Source organism: Megalobrama amblycephala, linkage group LG17 (genome assembly GCF_018812025.1).
Source record: "Megalobrama amblycephala isolate DHTTF-2021 linkage group LG17, ASM1881202v1, whole genome shotgun sequence".
Taxonomy (NCBI): Eukaryota; Metazoa; Chordata; class Actinopteri; order Cypriniformes; family Xenocyprididae; genus Megalobrama; species Megalobrama amblycephala.
In genome coordinates, this window is record NC_063060.1 from 9,325,694 (window position 1) to 9,353,007 (window position 27,314).

The following is a 27,314-nucleotide window of genomic DNA, read 5'->3' on the forward strand; positions in this document are numbered from 1 at the left end:
ATAAAAAAATAAAAAAGGTAATTGTGAATTTTTATTTCACAATTCTGACCTTTTTTTCCTTGCAATTGCAAGTTTGCATCTCACAGTTCTCACAATTGCAAGCTATAAAGTCAGAATTGCGAGATATAGTCGCAATTCTGGCTTTTTTCTCAGAATTGTGAGATGTAAACTCAGAATTGCGTCTTATAAAGTCAGAAATGTGAGATTTTTTTTTTTTTACTTTTTCCCAGAATTGTGGGTTTATATCACAATTCTGAATTTTTAACATGCAATTGCGAGTTTATATCTCACAATTCTGACTTTATATGATGCAATTCTGACTTTATAACTCGCAATTCTGACTTTATATCACACAATTCTGACTTTAAAACTTGCAATTCTGACTTTTTAACTTGCAATTCTGACTTTATATCACGCAATTCGGAGGAAAAAAAAACAGAATGTTGAGATGTAAACTCGCAATTGCAAGAAAAAAAGTCCAAATTGTGAGATAAAAAGTCGCAATTACCTTTTTTTACAAGCTTCCAAACTCGTCTCATCATTTTATGTGAAACAGAATAAAAGTTGTTGGTGATTTATTTCAGCTGGAAAATGCAATGAATTGTATGTATAGGTTTGTTTTTGGAGTTTTGTAAAAATGTAGTTTGGGGCACGTTTTTCTAATGAGCCTGGGTTGGGGAGGAGGGTTGCAACATGTTTCCAAACACTGTGTAACTCTGAGGGATGTTTTTACAGAGTGAAAATGGCTATGAAAACATTTTCCCATGCAGCATTATAAATGAAAGCGGCAGTAGTTCTTTTTTTAAACTGAATCTGTCATTTAATTAACTATGGAAACAGTAAGCGAACATTTCATGTCATTTCATAATGTTGAGAATAATGAGTGACAATGAATTGGAATATTTAAGAATGCACCATAATGTGTCTATTGAGTGAGTTTCCCATTTCGGAATGTTTGCAATGGAAAATGCAGAAACCATTATTTCACTTGTGTGTTAAAATACAACAAGATGCTTGTTTTTGTTTTCTTGTGCATAGTTCACACAGTATTACAAGGTATTTTGCATGTACAGATATATGCAATACAAAGGCCTAGGCTGGTGGGAGCATGGGGTTCAGTGCTTCTTTAACTGACTTAACCCAACTGGGACCCAAAGCACGTGATGCATCCTGGGTAATTAAGTTGCAGCCATGAAGAGAGTGCAAGAGATTTCTCAGGTTCAGGTTTCATTATACTATATATCTTCCCAGCCCCCTGATCTCTCCAATGCATAAGCAAAGCCTCAGTAACACTCAATGCCATAACTGCTAAGTATGTACACTCTAAAGAAAAATGGTTTTAAACATTACCAAATTAGTGTTCTTTGGCTTGTAACAATAGCAGAACCCTTTTTGGTGGACCATCTGAACTCCACAGCAACTTGTTTGCGTGTCACTCATAGTGCGTCTGTTTGTGATCCAGGGACAGAGCGAGCTTGATGTCTGTTTACATTTTAACGCATTTAAGTGACACTATATCGAGAGTTATATTGACCATTTTTTTCTATCTTTATCGATTAAGACGTACCATTAATAAATATCGTTACACTTTTATCGCCCAGGCCTAGACGCTGCTATCACGTCTTATAAATTACTAAAGTGAGACTTACCATAGAGAAACGTCGTACTCCAGTCGTTATTGTGAATCAGGTTCTGGTCGATCGACTACTTCAGACGTTTCATTGTCGGACACGGGCTCGAAATGATACGTTAGAATCAATGCTCTCTTTTCTGTCCATACATTGTATACATTGTCATGCGAATTGATAGCTGTTGTTCAGTTATGGCAACGGCCGCGTGGTGCACGCAGTAGACCAATCACAAAGGATTGGGCCATCTGACCAATCAGAGCAGTGTAAGCTCACGGAATGGAGGAGTTTAGAGAGACTGATTCTTTGAACTGCTTTTAACGAATCGTTTATAAAATATAGAGAACTGAGGTGAAATTAAATGTATATTATGAGAAAAACAAAAGTGTTTTTTGACCTTGCATGCATGTAAACCTGTTGTAGGAGACTCCCAAAACAATATTAGGAACCTTAAAAAAGACATAATAGGGGCACTTTAATAGTTTATTTTCGTTAATATTAGTATATTAGTATATTTATATTATTAATATTAGGATTATTAATATAATTTGTTAAAATTTTATATTTTTACCCTTCTATCTGCCTGGTCTTATAATATATTGTGGCCTCTATTTGGGTTTACATTTAAATAAAAACATACTGTATCAATTAGGTACTTTTATTTTTTATTGACAAGGCAAATTAGCAAAAATGACAGTGCTCTAACTACAGTTATTAGCTAAATACTCAAATACCAGCTGACATTGAACATGATATAGATGTAATGAAAACCAAGTTCCAGTGAAATATTTTCACAATCCTCTATGATGCCCATCGTTATGTGTGTATTTTGAGTGGCAGTTTGTCTCTGCAGATGATGAGGTTGTGGGATGTGACAGCATCTGAAAAACACAATTGAGTTTAGAGTTACAGTGTCTCTTCTATTTGTTTATATAAAGGCAATTATGTTTATGCAGGCCAAAATTAGCAAAAATGGACAATTATTTGAGCCCTTTACAATGTTAAAAGGAAAAAGTCATATAAACTAATGGGATAGCTTTAATGTATTTTTTTTTTTTTTTTTGTATATTTACAAAACTTTACAAATATTTTTGTATTTTTTTTTTTTTTTATATTTATGCATAATAATTAAAAAAAATCTAACAATATGGACCATAAATTCAATACCTCTGTTACTTAGTGGAGAAAAGAAGATACTGAGCAGAGCTGCTCACTCTTCTGTTAAACTAAAAAGAGAAAAAGACATGATTGGCAGGAAACCAGTTACAACTTGAAAGTTAAAATGTATAGACATTTTAAGAAAGAAATGATTTACCTATTGAGAGTATGTTTACAGTCTGTGTAATTAGATGGCTGAGCTCCAGAAAATCAGTAATGAGGTTGCTTTGACAGTTACAAATTTGAAAAACAAAAAGGCAGGAAAAAACCCTAAAGTCTAATGCAAAGAACCATTTTAGCATATAACAGGTTCTTCAAGATGATACGGTTCTAAATAGAACTGTTACTACGTGTAAAGAACCTTTTAAAGAACCATCTTTTTTTAGAGAGTTTTAGCACAATAATTTTATGTTTTCATATTGTCACTCATTTTATTTGTGCAACTTCTATTTAACAAGTGCTTCTACTTTTTTCTCTTTTATTGTAGATGTGGACCTGTCAGTGTGCAAGCACGCTGGGCCATCATGTTGTACGCGAAGAATGGAAGAGAGCTACAGAGCGGCAGTCCTGAGAGACACCACCCAGAACATCAGATCATACAGCTTTGAGCTGAAATATCTCATTTCTGCACATGCCACCGCCTTCCAGGGTATATGGATGCATGCGTGGATGGATGGTAGAGGGATGAATGGATGATAGATAAGTGAAATGGATGGATAAATCTTGTAGAAGACAGGAATGGATTGATGGATAAATGTCAAGTCACCTTTATTTATTTATATAGTGCTTTTAAACAATACAGATAGTTTCAAAACACCTTCACAGTGATAAAAGGAAAATGATTCAATGATGCAAATGGATTAATTTATATGGATATAGCAACATATGCTTATTGGAAAAAACTGCGTCCAACCTTCTACGGACACAATGAAGCTTGAAGCTTTTTTATTTTTATTTTACTCGCCAGACTTTGTACATGGAATGCAAGAACAATGCAATTGAAAAAGTTCTACCTAAATATAAAATATAAATTTCAACACTCAAGTAAACAGTCTGTAATAAGCAATAGCACAAATAAACACAATAGAAAAGATGCCAATTAAATAAACAGTTCTTTCCAGGTTTTTCATGTAGATCTAACAGTATAGTTAGATGTAGATTAGGTACACAAATTGAATAAAGTAATCAAATGTAAGATAACACTGCATAATCTTCACTTTATAAATAAAATATAGATTAATCCATATTAAAGTTACAAATGTTGTTCAGTCAAGAGCATTGAATGATTTTTTGCAGCAAGTCTGTTGTTTGATTAACATTAAAACACAGGCACCATCAGGAATATTAGACTGCTGTCACTTTAAGACTAATGCACGGATTCATTATACTGTTACACACAGTATATTGACATAACTGACTGTGTTTTCTAGGATATTCGCCAGACGGGCATTTTGACGTTATTTTGTGTGAAATTGTCCATTCAAGCGTGAGATGTGAAAGAGAGCTCAGTTCAGTACTCGCGTGCCGTCAGACGCAGCTGGGCACGTGCTTCGGATGTGGGTGCACACAAAACTTCTCACACAGCAGGTGTGAAACTTTTGTCTCTTCATGCGATTGAATGTTTAAATTGGCAAGGATTAAAAACGCATGCAAATGATAAAACTTTAATGACGACGCAGCACTGGTCCAATCTGGACAGACGCTCTTAGCCAAGCGATGGTGCGTAAACCTCATCAGGCAATAAAATTATAATTATACTTATTTTTTTGCCTCTAACTTTGCGACTGAAATTGTACAATTTTCTACCCACTGACATTTTTTAGTCGCCTCTCTTGAAATTTGATTTACTCACAATGTAGAGGGTTGGCCTCTACCTACATTTGTGTAAAACTCCAAAAATGTACCTATACTTACAATTCACTACAGTTTCCAGCTGAAATGAACACTATTTGCAGTAAAACTCCAACCATTTGTATTCCTTTTCATGCAAAGTATGATTACGGAGGCAGATTATTGATTAAAATAAGACTTATTTTCATGCTTATTTCAAGACTTAGTTTTCTGCACAATACTATGTTTTGACCTCAAAAGCTTTTAACATATAATGCATAGAAATCTAATAAATTTTTACATGTGCAATACATAACCAGCTTCATATATATGGCTATTCTGGTGTAAACTGTAAGTTCATTGAAACACGAGTCACAATAAAAGAGCTCACGAACTTGTAGAAGCTAAAATGGCATCGTCGCTTCAGTATATGTATTTATATCTCCTGTTTGCTTTTGTTAATGCTGTATGTTAGATTTAGGGTAGGATTTAGTGTAGGTGGTATGCTATTTTCAAATGCAACAGAGAATTAATCTTTTAGCACCAATCACCAAACATTTAGTTTCCAAAGTTCCAACAACCAATGTTATAAAACCTTGCTACATTCATGTTCATCTGTTTTGGATAAAACTGAATGCGCTTTCAGCACCACTTACTGGACATTTTACTTTAAAATGGTCATAAAATGCGCAAGAAACAATGTAATATTTTACAGAAATGCTGCCACAGGCACATTTTTTTCCAAAGAGCCTGGATTGGGATGGATGGATTGCAAATTTACGGGTTGGCTGTTTCTGTGTACCTGTCTTTGTTGCCCGTAGTTTGACTTGTTTAATTGCTGTAAATGGCATAGTGGTTTTTTTTTTCCCCCCACGTGGTTTGGCATCCTGTGATTGGTAGAGAATCTTTAGATTTTCATCTTTGGCGTTGGTTGTATGTGAACAGGAAGCCTCTTCTCATCGTCTTGATTAAAGCTCCAGATGTGTCTTTTAGGAAAGTATGAACTAGCTAGCTGCAAACATTCAGAAGCATTTAAAGTCTTAATTATGTTAGATTATGTTCTATGAAGTCTAAGCATATGAGGTTTGGTTAGGTTTTACTGCATTAATTTCTTAGAAGGGGAATTCAGAGTACTTGCCCACACTCTCACGAGTGTCGAACCCAGTGGCCAAACCATAATCGGCAGTGGGGCTTTAAAGAATCTCAGTCGTATGCAGCCTTGTGTGTGCTTTGGCACAGAGCACCGGTTGTTATTAAGGTCTTCTGTCAGTTCATTCATGAGTATCAAGCATTGGTGTGAATGAATGAGCTCTCACATACACTATTTCAGTCCTGCACGCACGATACGCTCATTTTAACACGATCTGCGGCCACAGACCTCCACAGAAATGGACACATACTCTTACACATTCTACATCTCACAAGAAGGGAAACCGCATACATAGTTTTTGGTTATGCTCTTCAATCATCCCTTTGTCTTTCCTAGCCCGTTTTCTTTTGGCAACGAATCCCCAAGACAGCGCAGATTGTTCATTGCATTCCACTGAAGTGTTTCTAACGTTTGTGTCTCGGATGCGGAGATATGCACAGAATGTTTCGCCGTCAACAGGTCACATGCAGTAATCTGGAATGTTCAAACAATGGAGCTGATCGCCATTTACGGCTCCTGATGTGTGTGCAGAGTCTGTGTTTGAAAGACTAGTGAAATCTATAGTCTCTATAGTGATTTATAGATTCTCAACCATTGTTATTTAGTTTCTACATGGGCCAGGGTTAGTGAGGAAGATTGGTTGTGTCTAACAAACAACAAAAATTATTGCATAGACATTCATTCATTCATTCACTTTCAAGAGTTGAACCTTCAAGCTTTTATTTTGGCAGAAAACTGCAGGAAGACCTTTAAGTTTCAGTGACAACAGGTTTACAAATGCTTCTCATTAGAAATCTAGTGAAATTCTATAAAGTTCTGTCCACAAAAATGTTGGACATTATGAAAATGTTAAACTTTGCATTCCCAAATTCATGTTAAATTCCCAGCACATATAGAGGGCCTCCTGAGAGGCTGAAAACACTGGAATATAAGGTGATCAGTTCACCCAAAAATTAAAATTCTGAGTCATCACTTACTCTCCCTCATGTTGTTTCAAAGCTCTGTGACTTCTATAAGTAAACTTCTATAAAATCTGCAACTTCTTTAGAAGATATTTAAAAAAAAAAAATGTATGTTTGCTTGTATAAAGTTAAAGAGATATTTCACCCAAAAATGAAATTTCTGTCATCATTTACTCACCCCCATGTTGTTCCAAACCTGTATGATTTTCTTTCTTCTGCTGAACACAAAAGAAGATATTTTGAAGAATATGGGTAAAAACAGTTGATGGGCCCCACTGGCTTCAGTAGTATGGGGGGGGAAATACTATAGAAGTCAATGTGGCGCTTCAACTGTTTGGTTACTGACCTTACTCAAAATGTCATCTTTTTTGTTCAGTAGAAGAAAGAAATTCATACAGGTTTGGAACAACTTCAAGGTGAGTAAATGATGACAGAATTTTCATTTTAGGGTGAAGTATCCCTTTAAAGTCAATATGGTCCAGTCATGCTTGGTCATTCTCAGCATTCTTCAAAATATCTTCTTTTGTTTTCTGCAGAAGAAAAAGTCATACATATTTTTGAAATGACATGAGGGTGAGTAAATAATGACACATTTCTCCTTTTTGGGTGAACCATCCCTTTAAGAAGAATGTATAATATGTCCCACATATTTGTAATGATTGTCTCTCACAGTCTCTTGTATTGTTTACAGAAACACAAATTCTCACAATGTCTGTTTTGCTGTCTCCATCCTGGATTAATAATTACCCTGTGGCGCACTACAGACATCACGTCTGATTACAGACTTAATGTAAAACTTAATTAGAATGATGATTTGAGGTTTTCCATCATTAATATAAGAGTATAGTTAGAAGGCATGTGTGTTTGATTAGGTTTCTGTCGGTGTGTATATGAACCTGTCTCTTCTCATTTGTGTGGGATCTCATCTCAGGAAGTTCAGTAGACAGTTGATTCTAATTATCTAGCTTCATCGTGACGGTGGGTGTGTTTATAGTGTATTAGTAAAGGATTTAAGTTATTGAGTTATTAAGGATAGTTTTTGCTCTGATCATCTCAGACTAAGAAAGGAATCCCAGAATTAAAGAGACACTGGTAAGGGGATGTTGAGTCACTGTCAGTGAGGAAGAAGTTTAATAGACAAAGGCTTTGTTTGGAATGTTTATTAAATGATCCTGTCTTTGTTTTATTCCTCTCTGCTGAGCTCATTTGGATTCAGACTCCATGTTTGGAGTGGAATACTGTGTGGTTGCGCAAGTTGTACGGTTTTAAAATTTGCATCTAAATTTCACACATTCTGTCCACTGAATCTTTTTTTAAATGATTTTTTATTCCCCTAGTTCAAGTGTGTAATATGGTTCATACTGTACTAAAAAAAAAAAAAAAAAATAATAATAATAAAAAAAAGTAATGTCTAGCGCATTGCATTGTGGGATACAGAATTCCACACAGTGTACTCTGCTTTTAAACTGCACATTTTGTCAAACTTATTTGGTCATTCTGGTGTTTTATGGTATGGTAGAATGCCATTTTGAACATAGCTAAAGAAAGGGAAACAATGAAGTGAAGGCAGTCCCTGGAGCAGCAGTCAGACCTTTTCTCCTCACTTGGGTTCATAATGACAGTGACTAATTGTCTTTCTCCCTGTGGGTAAGTGCACGAGTGAGTGTTTCTATGTCCTCATTTTTGCCTCAGAGGTTTGAAAAGGTGCAAAATAACAGATGGATGTTGCGTAAAGACTTTAGATAGAGGAGAGGAGAGAGGAGGCGAGACATGATGAGGAACTTAAAAAAAACCCCAAAAACTTAATTTTTACGTTTACGCTCTGGAATGCTGCTCAATAAAAACTTTATGTGTGTGAAATTTAGTGGCAATTTCCACAAGTAATTACCTGTAAGTCTGAGGTAATTTTTGTATCTTTGTCAACAAATCGCCTGTGAAAACAGGTGCAAGGTTTTGCTGGCTATGTGCCCTATTTTTCCCCTGCTAGTAGATGCCTTAACTACACCATTAAATAAGATTTAAAGGGATAGTTCACCCAAAAATGAAAATTCTGTCATTAAGTACTCACCCTTATGTTGTTCCAAACCCGTAAGACTTTTGTTCTTCTTCAAAACACAAATGAAGATATTTTAAATGAAATCTGAGTGATTTCTGTCCCTCCATTGTCAGCTATGCAACCATCATGACACTTCAAAAAGTTCATAAAGAGATTATAAAACATATCCATATTGAGTGGTTTTGTCTAAATGAACCTCATCGTTTCTTGCGGAAGCTCTTGCTGCGTAACACACAAAAATGAACCTTATTGGTTCTCGCATGTCAAGCAAACATGCTTGAGCTTCCGTTTACCACAGCTGGTGTGTGCGTTGATGAATGTTTATTAGGGCTGTAACGATATGCGATATGAAACCGAAATCGCGATACGCAGGTCCACGAACCTGTATCGCGATGTGAGAAGGCAGAATCGCGACACACCCCTTCCAACTCCCAGAGTTATCCTTCCTGTCCAGATCCAATGCTACCACATTTTTAAATTACTATAAAGGGGTGTAACGATTTATCGTAGATGGTGTGTCTCAATCAGCTCTCTAGTTCAGTAAGTGTTTTGGGCACACATTGAATCTTGCAAGCAGGTTTAAACGTGTTTAAATGTCAGTCTCTTGCATGGTCGCGTGAGAAAAGTCTTGGCTTTCTTTCACCGCAGTGCACAGCAACAGCTGTGCTCACAGAAAAGCAAAAGACGCTTGCGATGCTTTGCTTTAAGAAGTTCTGTGGGGTCGTTCACATATTGCGTCTTTTCCGCGTGCAAGTCAGTTATTATATTCAAATGTAGCCGCGCGGCAGGTGCGCTCATAATGGGATCAACGCGGTCGCGACGCGCATGCAATTCTCAACTTCTCAGAATGCCGCAAGCGCACCGCAGGTCGTGTGACAAGAATCAACCGATCAGCTATGGCCTTTCCGTAACAAAACATCAAAAGCTCAGCCGGACAGCTGATCATAGCTGATCATAGCTGTTCATGGTGGTTTTTATATCTTATCTCCATCAATATATCTCGTAGTAAAACTAATGCAAGGGCTAGAAATCATTTATCCTTTGCAGAAACATCCTGATCCTCTTGGAGAGCTCAGTTCATGGTTGCATAGCAACGACCGACGCCACGGGAGCGCAAGCGCTTTGGAAAGAAGGAGAAGCGGTGCGGCCGCGCCTTCCACCTGTTTTTAGACGCGATATATGAACGGCCCCTATTCATAATTCTAAGTTCATGTTAAATTTAACATTTTTTTTCAGTGACAGACAGCCCTATTCAACTGTTAATTTGAATACAGAAGGTTTTTATTAAAATGTATATATGTACAACAAGGAAAATTATTGAAATTTGTTCATGTTTTTTTAATAAATCTTGTTTGAATTTCAGTTTCATTTTGTTCAAAATATCGTGATACGTATCGTATCGTGAACTCCGTATCGAGATACGTATCGTATCGTGACCTGAGCGTATCGTTACACCCCTAATGTTTATGTATGAATAAAAGCCTAAATTAAATCTGTTCATCATGTACAGCAATCAAGTCTCTTCAGAAAATTTGGACTAAACCACTTAATTCATATGGATTAGTTTTACAATCTTTTTATGAACTTTTTGAAGTGTCAAAGTGGTAGTTGCGCAGCTGTCAATGGAGTGACAGAAATCGCTCAGATTTCATTAAAAATATCTTCACTTATGCGTTTGGAATGACATGAGGGTGAGTAATTAATGACAGAATTTTTATTTTCTGGTGAACTAACCCTTTAATTTTGTTGTGTAGTTAAGGCATCTACTATCAGGGGCAAAATGGGCATGTTAGATAGCAAAACCTTGCACCTCTTTTCACTTATCAAACATATCTGATGGCGCTCACAGCGTAAAGCATGGGATTTGGGCTTCCAGTGCTTTTAAAAATTTCATAGGATACTAAAGTTTACCGTATTCAAGGAAAGTGCCAGTAAAAACCTCATTACTGCTTAGCAGTGACAGCAGACGCCTTCTTGGTGGCATCATGCCAGTTGTGCTCTGGGGAAACCCTTCTCTCTCACTCACTCTCCTTCAATCTTTCGTTCTGTCTGGCCTTTATTCTCTCTTTTCCCATTGTTGTAATTCGTCTTTCCCTTGTCTTCATCAGTGATCGCATGACTCTTAAAGTCTCAGAGGAATCCCCCTCCTCTTGTACGTCCTCCTCCCACAGATCATTTGGCCTTTTTGGAGGGTAGATTTATCCATTGACTAATTGAGCTTGCCATGTTACTTCCTTAGCTGGCCCTGAACCACAACTTGTGTCTCCTAAAGTGAAAAATAAAAAGAAAAAGATTGAGAGAGAGAGAGAGGCAGTTTGGCCTGAACTGACGGGCCGACCCCAAACCCAAAGCCTGATGTCAGCGGTGAGTGGGCTTGGGACAGGAAGTGATGCTCATACCGTACCTCTGAGCAAATCTAGTGGCTCCAGCCTCACACGCAAGGCACCTGCTATGTCATTCCCATGGTAACAGTGGAATGGATGGATTCTAAACATCCCGTGCGGCCCCTGCTGACCAGCTGTTGTGAGATGGACGCTGGTGTTCAGGGAATGATGCTAGCCTGTTGTTTGCCGTAAAGGACAGAATGAATGCTTTTGTTGTTTAACAAAGGTTAAAGAAAGATTTAGAGCGACCCAGCTGTCTGCGCTCCCCTAAAGACTAAAATGCAGTTTCTCTGGAAATGTCTAGCTTCAGATGATGAGAGATTGTGTGGGGCAAAAAACAAAACAAGTGAGGTAAACTTTCTATAGCAATAAAAAGAACTCAAACTAGTTTAAAGGGTTAGTTCTCCCAAAAATGAAGATTCTGCCATTAATTACTCACCCTCATGTCCCTCCAAACCCGTAAGACCTTCGTTCAGCATCAGAAGACAAATTAAGATAGATATTTTTGATGAAATCTGTGAGCTATCTGGCTTCCCATAGACTGCAGCACAATTACCACTTTCAAGACTCAGAAAGGTACTTAAAGACATCGCTAAATAGTCCATGTGACTCCAGTGGTTCAACCTTAATGTTATGAAGCAACGAGAATACTTTTTGTGTGCAAAAAACAAACAAAAATAAAGACTTTATTCAACAATTTCTTCTCTTCCTTGTCAGTCTCCTACACAGTTGACATTGTACACATCGCAGTGCTTCCGGGTTCTACGTCAGAATGCTGGATCGTTATTGGCCGCCTCCTGCGTCAGCATCACACGCATACGTCATGCTGCTCACGTGAACAGCGTCAGCCAATACTGAGCTGGTGTTCTGACGTAGAACCCGGAAGCACTGCACTGTGTACAATGGGTTTGGAGCGACAACAGGGTGAGTAATTAATAGGGGTGTGACGAGATCTCGTGGCACATCTCTCAATATGAAAGCTATTTTAGGCTGGGCAGTGTAGTTGTAACCATCTCTTAGCTCTGTATCAAAGAAAAAATTGGTCTTATTTGCACTTTTGAATATTGAGAGAGTGCGATTATGGTTGCACTTATTGTAAAGTGTTACCATAAAAACAAATAACAGTTTCTCTTAATCTTATTAAGCACAAACAATAAGGTTTCATTTGTTAACATTAGTTAATGCACTGTGAACTATCATGAACTAACAATGAATGACTATTTTTATTAACTAACATTAACAAAGATTAATAAATACTGTAGCAAATATATTGCTCATTGTTAGTTGATGTTGGTTAATTAATGTTAATGTTAATAAATGAGACCTTATTGTAAAGTGTTAACATTTTTATTTATACTGTTTTCATTTCTATGATCAGTTTGTGGAAAGGAGTTCAGTTAGGAGGTCAAAGGTTGTAGAAGCTCATAAATCATGTACAGCAAGGTCTGAAGAGACTGAAATCATACAGAAGAGAAGTCAGTCAGTTGAGTTTGTGGCAAAACCTTTTACAGTACTTGAGTATTGTTGTCTTTTACTGCATATGATAATTCATACTAAGAAAGTAGAACTGAAATGACATTCATTACGAGATGATTAGTTAAAACATTTCAAATACACCTGCAGAATATTTTTTCTAGTCACGTATTTCGCCATTGAGGATTTCTTAAAAATAGTGTGTAAAAATCTTGTCTCGTCTCGTCTCGTGAACTCAATCTCGAGTCTCGTCTCGTCTCGTGAGATACCCGTCTCGTCACACCCCTAGTAATTAACTAAGCCATTAAGGTGGTAGTTAAAGGATTAGTTCACTTTCAAAAGAAAATTAGCCCAAGCTTTACTCACCCTCAAGCCATCCTAGGTGTAAAAAATATCCATATTTAAAAGTTATGAAGTAAAATATCTAGCTTCTGCCATACCGCCTTCCGTATTCAAGAAAGTGTAAAACAGTTCACAAAGCATACTGACGCGACGTCAGTTTACACTTTCTTCGGAACTTGAATACAGAAGGCGGTCTGGTGGAAGCTAGATATTTTACTTCATAACTTGTTTAAATATGGCTATTTGTTTTTTACAAAAACACATCACTTCGCTTCAGAAGGCCTTTATTGACCTGCTATTTACCCTTAATTTACCTGCTAGTCCACCCACTTACATGACCTGACTTTCATGCTAGAAATGAAAGCAATTGTTTGAAAAAGAAGTGGAGTCTATAGAAGTGAAAATGACTCAAAAATGACTGTTTTTTACATGGTTTACATAGGTTATAGCTTGTCATTTATTGACATTTAGATGGTCCAATCTTGTATACGAGGTTGATTAACTGGAGAACCAGATGGTGGACCTGCTTTGTGATTTGGTAGATGGTAAAGCTACTTAGAGGTGGTAGACCATCTGGGACCAGACAAAATCAACTGGTCTATCCACTTAGGACCTTTTTCCAGGCCATCCTAAAAAATAAATAAATAAATAAATAAATAATAATAATAATAATATTAATAAAATAATAATCACTAAGTTTGAACCTTCTGGTGGTAGGTAGTTGATAATGATTTCTAGCTGGTCATTAGCTATTGCAGCAGCTGGAAGTGTATATATATATATATAAGTGTATATACAAAGGTTTGGGGTTGGTAAGATTTTTTTTAAAATGTTTTTGAAAGAAGTCCAAGGCTGAATTTAATTAACAACAACAACAATACAGTAAAAAAAAGTAATATTGTGAAATATTATTACAATTTAAATAACTGTTTTCTATTTTAATATATTTTAAAATGTAATTTATTCCTGCGATGAGAAGCTGAATTTTCAGCAGCCATTACTCCAGTCTTCAGTGTCACATGATCCTTCAGAAAACATTTCTTATTATTATCAATGTTGAAAACAGTTGCTTGATGCTTATTATTTTTGTGAAAACTGTGATGCATTTTTTTCTGCAATCTGAAAAGAATGTTCAAAAAACAGCATTTATTTGACATTGAAGTCAGTTTTAAAAATGTTAAGTGTCTGTGCTGAATAAACAACCTAATCTCTTAAAAACATCTTAATGACCTCAAAATTGAATGGTAGTGTATATTTTCTGAAGAATACGTGAGTGGCCTACAAGAGCTCGGGTGTTGTGTTTGGTTGCCATGATGTTGCTATGCAATTGATATGGTGTTCTGTCTGTTTGCTTGGGCGTTACATGGTTGTTGTATGTCAAAAGATAAGTTGTGCACCAAAGTTTAACAGTTTAACAGAATTAGGGCTGTTCAAATCACTAACTCTAAGTATGAGCAATAATAGTAATAGTGATGCTTACCCTAACAAACACCACTAATGAGAGATGTTTTAAAGGCGGAAAAAAAACAGGAAATAGGAGTACAAGTAGTGTGTAGGCCAGGGGGCGTCTGAGGAGAAAGGGAGTGGTATCATCTCCAGAGTGTCATTGTGGCCACTTTCACACGGCTTTTAGGTTGGCGTCTAGCTGCTTCATGTCTCATTATACACTTCATTACCTCAGACTGAAACGGACAACCAAACACACGATCCAAACCCAATCATGGCTCATATTCTCCACCCTCTCTCATGTTCTCTTCCAACATCATTAGGTTGTCCTAATACTGGGAGGGAGAGACAGAGAAGAGACAGTTTGATTTCCTGTTGTTCAGTCTTTCCAGCAGCACGGTGAACCTTTCAGGAGAAATAGCTGCCACCAATCATCACAGAACATGTTTGAGATGTCTGAACAGCTGGCACTAGAAGAAAGTGTTCAGTTGGAAGAGAAAAGCATTTTTTCATTTCAGAATTAAGGGATCATCAGTCCTCATTAAAGTGTTACATGGTCCTGTTCCCATCCAAGTGTCTGATTTATACTCTTAATCTGGCTGGACTTTTCCCAGACTTTTTATTAGTATTTTATTAGTTGAATTTCTTTGGTTATTGTCTTTTTGTTTTTGAAAGAAGTCTAAGCTCACCAAGGCTGCATTCAAAACAAAAATATTGTGAAATATTGTCACAATTTAAGCTGAATTTTCAGCATCATTACTCCAGTCTGCTGATGCTGATTTGCTGCTCAAGTAATATTTCTTATTATTACTCGACTTATGTCGACTTGCGCAGTATGTGTACGGTCGTCTGCCGGAAGCTAGTTATTTGAATTTATCAAGTTTTAAATATGGATATTTTTCTTTCAAAATCGCATCACTTCATTTCAAAAGGCCTTTATTAACCCCCTGGAGCCGTATGGAATATAATGGATGGATGAATTCCCCCCCCCCTTTTTTTAAAGAAATTGATACTTTTATTCAGCAAGGATGCATTAAATTGATCAAAAGTGGCAGACATTTATAACACTTTTATAACCCCCCCCCCCCCCCCTTCAGTACCGTTATAAAGTTTGGAAGAGCTTTGATATTTAAATATATCTCCGATTGTGTTCATCTGAAAGAAGTCTAGTCTATATACACCTAGCTAGGATGGCTTGAGGGTGAGTAAATCATGGTGAACTATCCCTTTAACATCAGTCTACGGTCCACTGCAATCCATTTTACAATTAAATTTGTCCAATGTGGGTTTAAAAACTTTGCATTTGTATTACAAATTTTTTGTTCTCAAGACTAAAGACACACATGCATATAATTATGGGCAACACAAATACTACGAATCAGTTGTTTTCCAGAAACAATTTGCTTTTATACAGCAATTTACTGCATTGTTTCTTGACTGCAGAGACTCTTGCATAATTGAGACCCAGTCCAGAAGTGAATGATGATGATTGGAGTGTTCAGAAATATTATCGGTGCAGCGATCAGGAGACAGACGTCACTCAACTTTAACCAGACCGATCACTAAATCTTTTAGAGAGAGCAGTGTTTTCTCATGCGCACACACACACCACATCCGGCATCTCAGGAATTGTGTCTCAGTGACTTTTGATATAATGGTGCAGCCATTTTAATTGCGATCTGATGAGAGAGCTATTGGTGAAACATTCCCCTGCACCCTCCACCTGTTTCCCTTCTGACAGCAAAGACGCTGTTGAGGGGAGGGGATTGGATGTCTGCAGCATTTTAGACAGGTGGTTACGTCTCCTAATGTGGAGCATTAAATGCTGTTGATTTAACCTTCTGTGCTCACATATGTTTGTTTGCAGGGCATTTCTGAACTCGGGGTTTAGATTTGAGTGGATTGCGTAGTAATTCATTTCAGTATGCTGCAAAAGAATGCCTTTAATTGGCTACTTTTATTAAAAGCAGTTATATGCACAGCCTTTCACTGATAAAGTCAACAACATGTAAACTTATTTGATTTATTAAGTGGTTTAAGAAAAAGTTTTTAGTAATAGGTGGGATTCACACCGATTGAAATACAGTGACACATTATACACAAATGTCAAAAAGAGGCATAATTTTAACACTAAAATGTTTTGGTTCAGTATTTTTTATTTTATTTTTTTTGAGAGAGAGAGAGGGGGGGGGGGGATTACTATTGTTTGCCAAGGCTGTATTTATCTGAAAAAACAAACAAGCCAAAACAAAAAAACAAAACAAAACAGTAATATATATTGTGAATATTATTAGATAATAAACAAACAAACAAACATTCATATATATGAGCAATATCAAACTTGTAGCCATGTGATATGGCTGTATATCAGCATGGCTGTGATGCGGCCGAGTGCTGTAGGCAATCACAGAGTTCTGATATACAGTCATATCGCACGGCTACAAGTGTGATATTGCATTTATACAACAGCTCGACGGAACAAGTGTGTAAATAAATAAGAACAACAACAGAGTGTCTTTAAAAACCCTGCATCTAGCTGATATTCTTGAATGTTTGAATGTCCACTGAGGAAAGCGATATCTTTTGTCTTTGTCCTTTTAACATTTAAGACATTCCCATGACAGCGCTAGTCAATGCATTTGTCAGTTGCGTCTTGTAAGATGTTTAAAGTAAAAACAACATCCTTGTTTCCTTGTTTCAGTCCATTTCAGTATAAAAGTCTTTGCGACTGATTCACTCATAAAGACAGTCTTTGCTGCCGTCCCATGGCGTATTAATGTAACTTTCACTGAAGTTGAAATCACTAATGGACTTTTTCTCAATACCAAAAAATATGGCATGTTATTTATATAAATTATTATTTATTGAAAAATAAAAATTAAATTAACAACAATAGTCATTATAACAGTATAAGAAGTAAAATAGAAAATAAACAGTACAGGATTAAAAAAAAAAAAAAAAAAAAAAAAAAAAAAAAAAAAATATATATATATATATATATATATATAAAATATCAAATTGTAATGAAATCTTGCATCAGTTTAATGAATCCTTGCTTAAAAAAAACCAAAAAACAAAAAAACATAATGATCCCAAACTTTTGTAAGGTAGTATACATTTACATGTATTAATTTAGCACATGCTTTTATCCCAAATAAATTAAAAATGAGGAATACAACAAGCAAACCATAGTTTTTTTTTTTAATGTATTTGATTTATTTCAAGTTGTTCAATTTGATCCAGTTTATTAGACGGCAAAGCAAGGAACGAAAACGGCAAAAGGGGGAATGGGATCTGAAATATCTTGACTGAAACTCTCTTCTGTGTGTGTTGGAACTTAAGCTAACCATTAGTCCAATTAGTGCTTTTTCTGTACACTTAATAGCACCAATGTTTAGTTGTAGCAACAAGCAACAAAAACTGGTAGCAACAGAATCCATTCCCCATTTGTGTATCAGCGCAGAGCAGGCATTCAATTTATTTTTCCCTCTTGTTAACTGTTTTCGAATCCTATTGCTCTCCGTTCTTCAGCTTCTCATGCAGAAGTTGCATGTGGTAATGTGACGCGTTTTCTCATCACAGCTGTTTTAGTCAGAGGACAGGGATGTATGTATTGTCACTAATTAAAGTGGGATTTTATAGCCCCCCTACAGAGGAGATGAACTCATATCTGCATCTGACCCGTGTGAAACACGAGCCCTTGGCTGGATTACGGGGCTTTCTGGGGTGGAAGATGATCGACAGATGATGTACTCTTCATGTCTCGGACCAGCTAGCCCTTCGAACACTCCAAATGCTGACCGTGGTCACTGAGGAATGCAGCATGGCCTTGTGTGTTGGGTCTTGGCTGTGACAAAAGTGGGTCACTGTGGGTTATCAGGTTTTACTGGATCAAACATGTAGATTTACCGTTGAATCCAGTACAAAAATTAGTTCATTCGTTTCTGAATGTTTATTACACTAACAGGTTCATGACATCAGGGAATGTTTACCTATCCCAGCAGCAGTAGTTTGAGGTGGAAACACCTTTTATATCTTATCTTTCCACCATCATTTGTTCAGTTTTACTCATCTGACTGAATCCCTTCGCCAGCAGACTGTGCGTTTAGGAAATGAGTCTTGGTCATTACTTGGATTAGTCATCTCTAAAAGCCTTTAGTAGACCCTCTTAAGAGGCTATATAACATCCAATTATATGGCTGTAAATCTGGCCCACATCTTGGCTCACTGGCATCCCTGCAACACTGCAGTTGGCCAGCTCACAAACCAGTATCGCACAGAGTGTTACTTTCCTCCTGAGCCCAGTGATGGGGATTAATCCTCCTATCATAAACCTTTATTTCTCTCCATTGAGCTCATTTGGATTCAGAGATGTTTGAAATGGAATACTAACATACTTATTACTTCATGCTGTGTGGTATAGTTGGTATACTGCCTACTGTTTAAAAAAGTATTTGTGATAAGTGTTTCAAACTGTGGTTTGCTACTTTTGTCACGTCCAGTTGTTGTCAAATGAAGGAACTGGATTCACAGTCTTCGTTCCTATTGGTAGTCACTGTGCATTTGCAAAAGGTTCAATGTTGTTGAACTTTGTTGAATCGCTAATGCTCACAGATTCTAATGTCATGTCATATTACCACCTCGTAATGAAAATTAGTGATTGTTTTGACGTTGCATCTCATTGTCATTTTGAACTTCATGCAATAGAGAGTGGTGCCATTAATCATCTCGGAAATAAATATGGTTATTTTTTGGATTTTTAATAAAAATTTTGTATAAAGATGACTTAACTTTCAGCAGCCGATCAAATAATGATTTGAGAAAGACTTGATAAAAATTATGGCTGATATTTAGTTTTTCAATGTCTGCTTATTATAACCGAATTTGGGCTTGCTCTTACATAAAGTGAAAATAAATAAATAATTTAATGACTCAAGTTACTTATTTTAGACTATTTTTGTGAGATCTGGCAGCACTTCATATTACTTCACAATTTGAGCACATTACACTGGTATACAGCAGTGTTTCTCAACCCACAAAAGCCCGATCAGTAAGGCTGAAGAACCACTTTATTGGCACTTGTGGTAGATTTTCCCCTACACACCTGACTTAAGTTAACCTGGGTCGTCTCCTAATCGACGCTTAAATAATTTATACTCTAGCACGTCTCCTAATCGACGTCGGCTGAGTCGGTCAGTTGACCAATGTTGGCCCTTGACCCTTTTTGACACTAAACCTGGGAGACAGATTTCAAGTGTCGAAGTTGCAGCGCTGCACAAAAACAGAGACTGCAGTTGTTGTCCTTGAATGCCTTTAATCAAATCACGGCCGAGAGAGTTCTCATCAGTCTCAGAGAATCTCTCCAGTCAAAAGAATACAGCAGGTTTTATAGGATTTCAGGTGCATCTCACAGTCAGTATAACATGATCTATTACTCATAATCATCAGTCTAAATATGATTGGTTCAGATTTGATTGGTTCAAATTTATTCTGCTTACTGGCAGAGTAAATTTAGATTAGAACAACTGAATCACAGAATCATCAAATCACTGGGTTAATAGTTCACTGATTACTCAATAGGTTAAAACAATTTTTATAAATTTTTTTTATATCTAGAAGGATGCTGTCTAGCCAGCACAGCAAAATTTTCCACTGTTACAACACACGGTGTTTGATTTCTATGGTTTACTAATGTTTTGCGAAGTTACAAAGCAGAATGTGGTGCAAAAGCCTCATCTGTACACTATTTGCATGCGCGTTGGTGGCAACTTTCATGGTTTTTCGGCATAAAATTGTGATCGGTTCTTGAGATCAGCCAAAATTAAGGCACAAAGTAAAGTGGCACGGCTCAGCTCTTTTTACTTTGGCTTCGGTTTGCTTTTCCACTGTAGTTTAGCACCTCTTCAAAGTGGGTGGGATTATAGACCTATCATTATAGTTGTGCCGTCTCTACTGCCGTTTGGTTTGGTGTCACAAATCCACACTGGTAGTGATGATTCTCTCTGACCAATCAGTAATCTGCTTGCTTGCAACCTCAACCGAGGTGGTACTATTTAAAGTGAGCCATACCGAGCCGTACCGGGCTGTACCATGCAGTGGAAAAACGTCATTAATGACTACCAATCTTTACATGCTATTGGAATTATCGTAAATACGAGTTTCCTAGTTAAAAATGGGACATGAATGCCCTCTCAAATTGTATTTATCCCTGGGGAACTCTGGGATTATTTTGACACCCAAGTTCCTGAGCTGGGTGTGCCACAAACTTTAAACATGGCAGAGGGGAGAACGATTGCTGCTGTGACTGATATTCTTTATTATTTTTTTTCCACAACAGCTACATCGCCTTGTCTTGTCATTAAAGTAGAGAAAATTTACATATAACAATTATTTGAAGCATATTGTATGTTTATACACAATAAAAAAAGCCTGTATTTGACTGAAATTCCAGAATTGTCAGCAAGCTAACTATCTAGATAGTGCTGTGAATGTTTATATGGTTGTCAATGAATGGGACGCTAAATATCATTTTGACTTTAATAAGATTTTCCCAGTGAATAGGCAGGAATAACCCTGGTGTCCTACATGATTCCTGTTCTTTCTGACAACAAAACACTTGAATACGATGGGCTCGTAATAATGACTTAAGAAGTGGTAAGTAAGAAATTTCCGATAGCACATGAAAGCAGCAATAGAATATGATTATCGGCCAATGCCGATCGATTGGCGCATCCCTACGTTTTACATATTGCATACTGCAAAAATATTGTTAGCATCATTCCAAACAGTCTTAATTTTAGGGCAAACCGAAAGAAAGAATCAGTAATACAGTATGTATCTCTGCTCTATGAACCAAACAAGCAATGTAAAGCTTTGCAATTTGCCCAGTAATAGTTCTGACAAATCAGATGAACAATGTCTGGCAGTTCTGCTTTAATGGTGAAGCACTAATGGAGCAACAAATGGTTTCAGATAGCATTTTCTCAGCTGTCAGATCACTGTTGGTTTCTGTACAGGACATTAAGTTTGCTGCGTGTGCTTGTCTGAGCAATGTCAGCCTTTTGGTGGGTTTCTCAAGGGAGAAACTCTCCTTTCTTTCTTTCTTTCTTTCTTTCTTTCTTTCTTTCTTTCTTTCTTTCTTTCTTTCTTTCTTTCTTTCTTTCTTTCTTTCTTTCTTTCTTTCTTTCTTTCTTTCTTTCTTTCTTTCTTTCTTTCTTTCTTTCTTTCTTTCTTTCTTTCTTTCTTTTTTTTTTTGTCCTATGTTTAAACACCCATTTTGCAGCTCCATATAAATCATCCCTGATTCTTCTGGAATTAGTGTCTAATTCCACCTGAAAACAGCAGAAGTGCATTGTGAAAAGCTTGTCTTTAGACATACACACTGGGAAAAAAAATGGTAGAAACAATTTTCTCTGATCAGTTGCTTATTTCACAAATAATTACAAAGAAACAGCGAGAAGTAGAATAGACTGAAATGGTATTTTCTTGTGTAAGAGAAGAGCTGTGGCGTGAGGCCTCAAAGCCAAACACATTAACCTCTCTCAACTCCCTGTATCTTTCTCCGTCTGCTTGTCCACTTCTGGTGTTTTTACGGAGCGTTCATGGCATGAGGCTGCCCTCTGAAATGCTGTAACCTTACACTGGCACATTCTGCTTGTGGTTTGCTGCTCTCATTCCAACCATCTCTCCTATACAGGCACACATATACACATATACACACACACACACACACACACACACACACACACACACACACACACACACACACACACACACACACACACACACACACACACACACACACACACACACACACACACGCACGCACACAGGCATGCACATTTACAGTTCATATGCAGACACGAACACACAGCGGGACATGGCAAGTGGCCTTTCCATTCCTTACTTTCTCCTTCTACAATACTCTTTCCTTTTTTTTCCTAGTGGTTTGCATGTGCTCTGACACTGTAGGCTGTGGTCCCGATATGGGCAAAGTGAGTTTGAATCCCTGACATTTCACAAATCTCCTTCCTGTTTCTTCTTTCTACCACTGACCTCTCTGTAACGTTCTTGTGAAAAAAAATATTTAATGTCATTACAGTCCAGTCAGTGTGGTTCTTCCACAGTTTCAGGAAATCAGTCACACAAATCAGTATATATCTAAGGAAAAATAGGTCTCTTCACAGGAGTTGAGGCATCTGAAGTCTTCATAAGAGGCTGGATCCAAACTGGAGCTGACATACTCTCTAGTTACTTCGGAATGGGCATCCCAAGATAAAACAGAAAAGCAAATGGAAAATAATTAGCCTAGCTGCTGTTTATAACATTATCAATCCAAAGATAATCATGTGCATTTGATCTGATATAACTGGAGTACAAGATTATGAGAAGAGATGCATTATATGAATGCTTGGCAAAAGAGCTGTGTCTTTAATCTAGATTTAAATTGGGAGATTGAGTCTGATCCCTGAACATTATCAGGAAGGCTGTTCCAGAGTTTAAGAGCTAAATGTGAAAATGCTCTACCTCCTTTAGTAGACTTTGATATCCTATGTACAAGTTTCTAACAATAGGGTTCTAGGTGCAACCAGTTTCTAATCCTAACCCATCTTTTTCATCTTAAAGAGTGTAGGGTTGTAGGGTGGTAAAAGATTGGTTAAATACACAGGAGCTAAACCATTTAGGGCCTTATAGTTCAGTAGCAATACTTTATATATGATACGAAACTTAATAGGAAACCAAAATTGGTGTTATATGATCATGTTTTCTTGACCTAGTAAGAACTCTAGCAGCTGCATTTTGGACTAATTGTAGCGTGTTTATTGAGGATGCAGGACAACCAGCTAATAATGCATTACAGTAATCTAGTCTAGACGTCATGAATGCATGAACTAACTTTTCTGCATCAGAAACAGATAAAGATGTTCTGTAGCTTAGTGATATTTCTGAGGTGGAAGAAGGATTTTTTTTTATTTATTTTTTTTTTTTTTATAACATATGAAATATGATATTCAAAGGACAAGTTGCTGTCTAATATAACACCCAGGCCTAGAGGATGAAGTAACACTACATCCTTCTAAATGCAAATTGTATTCTAAGAGATTCTGTGTACAGGTTTTTGGTCCAATAAGTAATACATCAGTCTTATCTGAGTTTAACAGAAGAAAATTACAGGTCATCAAATATTTTATATCTTTAACACATTCTGCCAACTTGGATAATTTGGAGATTTCATCTGATCGTGTTAAAATATATAACTGAGTATCATCGGCATAACAGTGGAAAGTAATGAAATGTTTTCTTATATTACCAAATGGCAGCCTGTATATTGAAAACAACAGAGGGCCTAACACAGATCCTTGCGGCACTCCATAATTTACTGACGTTATCTTAGATTTTTCTCCATTTAAATATACAAATGGTGATGGTCTGATAAGTACAATCTAAACCACCTTATTGCCTGTCCCTGAATACCAGTGTAATTTTGTAGTCAATTTAAGAGTGTTTTATGATCTATAGTAGGGGTGTGACGAGATCTCGTGTCACGAGATCTCGCGAAACTGATATGTGACAAGATTTCTCGTTGAGGCGAAAAGTAGTCTCGTGATATTGCCATGACAGACTGGTTAGGATGATTAGGAAAGAATATGCCACCGCTACATTTACATTAGGCCTCCACTGTCGTTTTGCTTTGTATTTAAATAAAAAAACGGTTAGATAACAGTCGCCGCCGCTCCATACAGAGTATGCGCGATCACGAAAGTGAAAGTAAACACAAGCGCGCATTCAAACGCGATTTCAATACCCCGCATTTTGAAAGCGGCTCCCTGATGAATGCAAATATCTCTCAATATGAAAGCTATTTTAGGCTGGGCTTTCTTAAATCTGTATCAAAGAAAAATTTGGTCTTATTTGCACTTTGAATGTTGAGAGAGGGCGATTATGGTTGCACTTAATGTAAAGTGTTACCATACAAATGAATAACAGTTTTCTCTTAATCTTATTAAGTACAAACAATAAAGTTTCATTTGTTAACATTAGTTAATGCACTGTTAACTATCATGAACTAACAATGAATGACTATTTTTATTAACTAACATAAACAAAGTTTAATAAATACTGTAGCAAAGATATTGTTCATTGTTAGTTGATGTTTGTTAATACATTAATGTTAATAAATCAGACCTTATTGTAAAGTGTTACCATTTTTATTTATACTGTTTTATTTCTATGATCAGTTTGTGGAAAGGAGTTCAGTTAGGAGGTCAAAAGTTGTAGAAGCTCATAAATCATGTACAGCGAGGTCTCAAGAGACTGAAATCATACAGAAGAGAAGTCAATCAGTTGAGTTAGTGGCAAAACCTTTTACAGTACTTGAGTATTGTTGTCTTTTACTGCATAAAGTAGAACTGAAATGACATTCATTACAAGATGATTAGTTAAAACATTTCAAATACACCTGCAGAATATTTTTTCTAGTCATGTATTTCGCCATTGAGGATTTCTTAAAAATAGTGTGTAAATATCTTGTCTCGTCTCGTGAACTCAATCTCAAGTCTCATCTCGTCTCGTGAGCTACCTGTCTCGTCACACCCCTAATCTATAGTGTCGAATGCAGCACTAAGATCAAGTAAAACTAGTATTGAGATACAGCCTGGGTCAGAAGCTAAAAGTAAGTCATTTATAATTTTAAGGATTACAGTTTCTGTGCTATGATGTGGCCTGAATCCTGACTGAAATTTTTGATAGATATCATTTTTTGCATATATATATATATGAGCATATAGGGTGTATAGTATAGTTGTGAGATTCAACACCCTATCTGCTCAATATGTTTGCCAGGCTCTGAGTTTCTTCTGATTGGGCCATTGTTTTAATACTAAAGTTACATAAGTTTAATTTTTTAACATGATATCTTTAACGTTCATGGTATAAAATTCTGAAACGGCAAAATATGATGCAGCAATAAAGAGGTCTGTATGACATGCATAGACCTACAATTAAAACAGTGCAGACAGAGTGCCAGAACACTAAGTGTGAACACAGCTGTTGTGATTTGGGGGAGTTTAGTTGTTGTCCTGGTCCATTGTGACGGCACTGATGGAAGCCTCCGCAGCTTATGGAGTGAAATGGAGAGCTGTGCTTCTGTGTGTGTGCGCGAGTGTGTATATATGTATGTCTGTTGACCGGTCTCAGTTTCGGTCCAGTTGCCGCTGTTCCTCCATCCCCTAACATGCCTTCAGTCTGACATCAGTGGCCTTAGAGAGAACGGCACCCTGGGTACAGCCTGTGTGTGTGTGTGTGTGTGTGTGTGTGTGTGGTCATGCTCGACTACAGCGCAGCTGAATAGACAGGCAGCTCCTGCATTAACAAACCACTGACCAAACACAAGTCTAGGCACGTGTGTGTTTGTGTATATGAGAGAGAGAGGGCACAGAAAAAAACGCAGAATAGAGCTACAGAATTCTTTTGCCTCTTTTATCCGTCCTTCCTGTGACTCAAAAGTTTTGTGACTGGTTGAAAAGAAATAGTTCAGCCAAAAATGAAAATTGTTGTCATTTGCTCACTCTCATTTTGTTTTAAGTCGCCATGGAATCAAACTAACTCTATACCTATATGATATTTTGTGTTATATGTTATTAACCCTATATGTTATATATAGCCCTATGTTGTTTTTTTCTAAATGTATATTCTAGATCTTATTGTGAGCAGTCAATTCATGCATATGTTTCATTTTTTACAAAATGTTTTGTCCTTGTTTAATCAAAATGTCATAACTGGATCTTCTGGACCACCCTGTAAAAACTCGTTTTTTTTTTTTAAAACACGTCATTTTTTCTTTTTTTAATCTGTTACACTCGGATGTATGTCGCAATATGGAAAACATGATCTGTCTCTACTTCTGTTTCATCTTTAAACTTTCTTCTGTGGAACAGAATGTTAGACAGGATGTTCATGCTGCTCTTTCCATACAACGAAAGTAAATTGGCACAGGGTCTGTCAAGCTCCAAAAGTGACACAAAAGCACCATAAAAGTAGTCCATATGACTTGTGTGCTATATTCCATGTTTTCTGAAGCTGTACAATAGCTTTGCGTGAGAAACAGACTGCAATGGAAGTCTAACAATCTTGCTTTGTAAATCTTGCTTGTAAATCAGCCACGGTCACCATCCACTTTCATTGTATGTAAAAGAGCAGTTTAGCCTTGGACGCTCTGCTATAAATATCTCCTTTTGTGTTCCACAGATGAAAGTCATGGGTTTCAAAAAAACACAAAGGTGAGAAAGTGATGACAGAATTTTAATGAAATATTCCTTTAAAAGGACGAGACCAATCTAATGGTTTGTTGGTTGATTTGTTTTTTTAACAAAGTGAACTTTTAAGTGAACAAATCAGTCTTGTTCATTTCCATACTCTGACTCATGTTTTAAGGAAAAAAATATCAAATAGGTGTGCACATCCAAACCAAACTTGGGTAATGGTGCTGGACAAAAAGTATTTATGTTTTTGGACAGTGAAGACCTAATTTGTTTTTCTAATAAAGTTTGGAGCTTTAGTTTTGACATTTTATCATCATTTTTAAATTTAATTTTTATTTATTTATTTATATAATTTTTTTTTTTACTTTTTTGACTGTTTTCCTGCCATACTGACTATCAAGTGTGTGTGTGTGTGTGTGTGTGTGTGTGTGTGTGTGTGTGTGTGTGTGTGTGCAAAATCCATATAAACAGTGCAAAACGTCAATATATGCTCATGTTAAAAATTCAAGTTTGATTTTTTTTTTTAGTGTGTCTAACATTTAAGTAACTATTATGCACATGATGCCCAAATGATCTCATGACTATAGCATGATTATGAGACTGAAGGACATTTATTCAGATGGCT

At 36.7% G+C, this 27,314-nt stretch overlaps 1 protein-coding gene across 3 annotated transcripts in view; it reads left to right on the forward strand.

The window, feature by feature from the left end:
- Positions 1-27,314, forward strand: part of gpc5c (glypican 5c) — a 180,258-nt gene that overhangs the window by 14,728 nt on the left and 138,216 nt on the right. For all 3 annotated transcript variants that reach the window (XM_048163431.1, XM_048163430.1, XM_048163428.1), the window contains exon 2: positions 3,274-3,435. In XM_048163431.1, the coding sequence (XP_048019388.1) occupies positions 3,274-3,435 (162 nt within the window). The remainder of the gene's footprint in view (positions 1-3,273; positions 3,436-27,314) is intronic.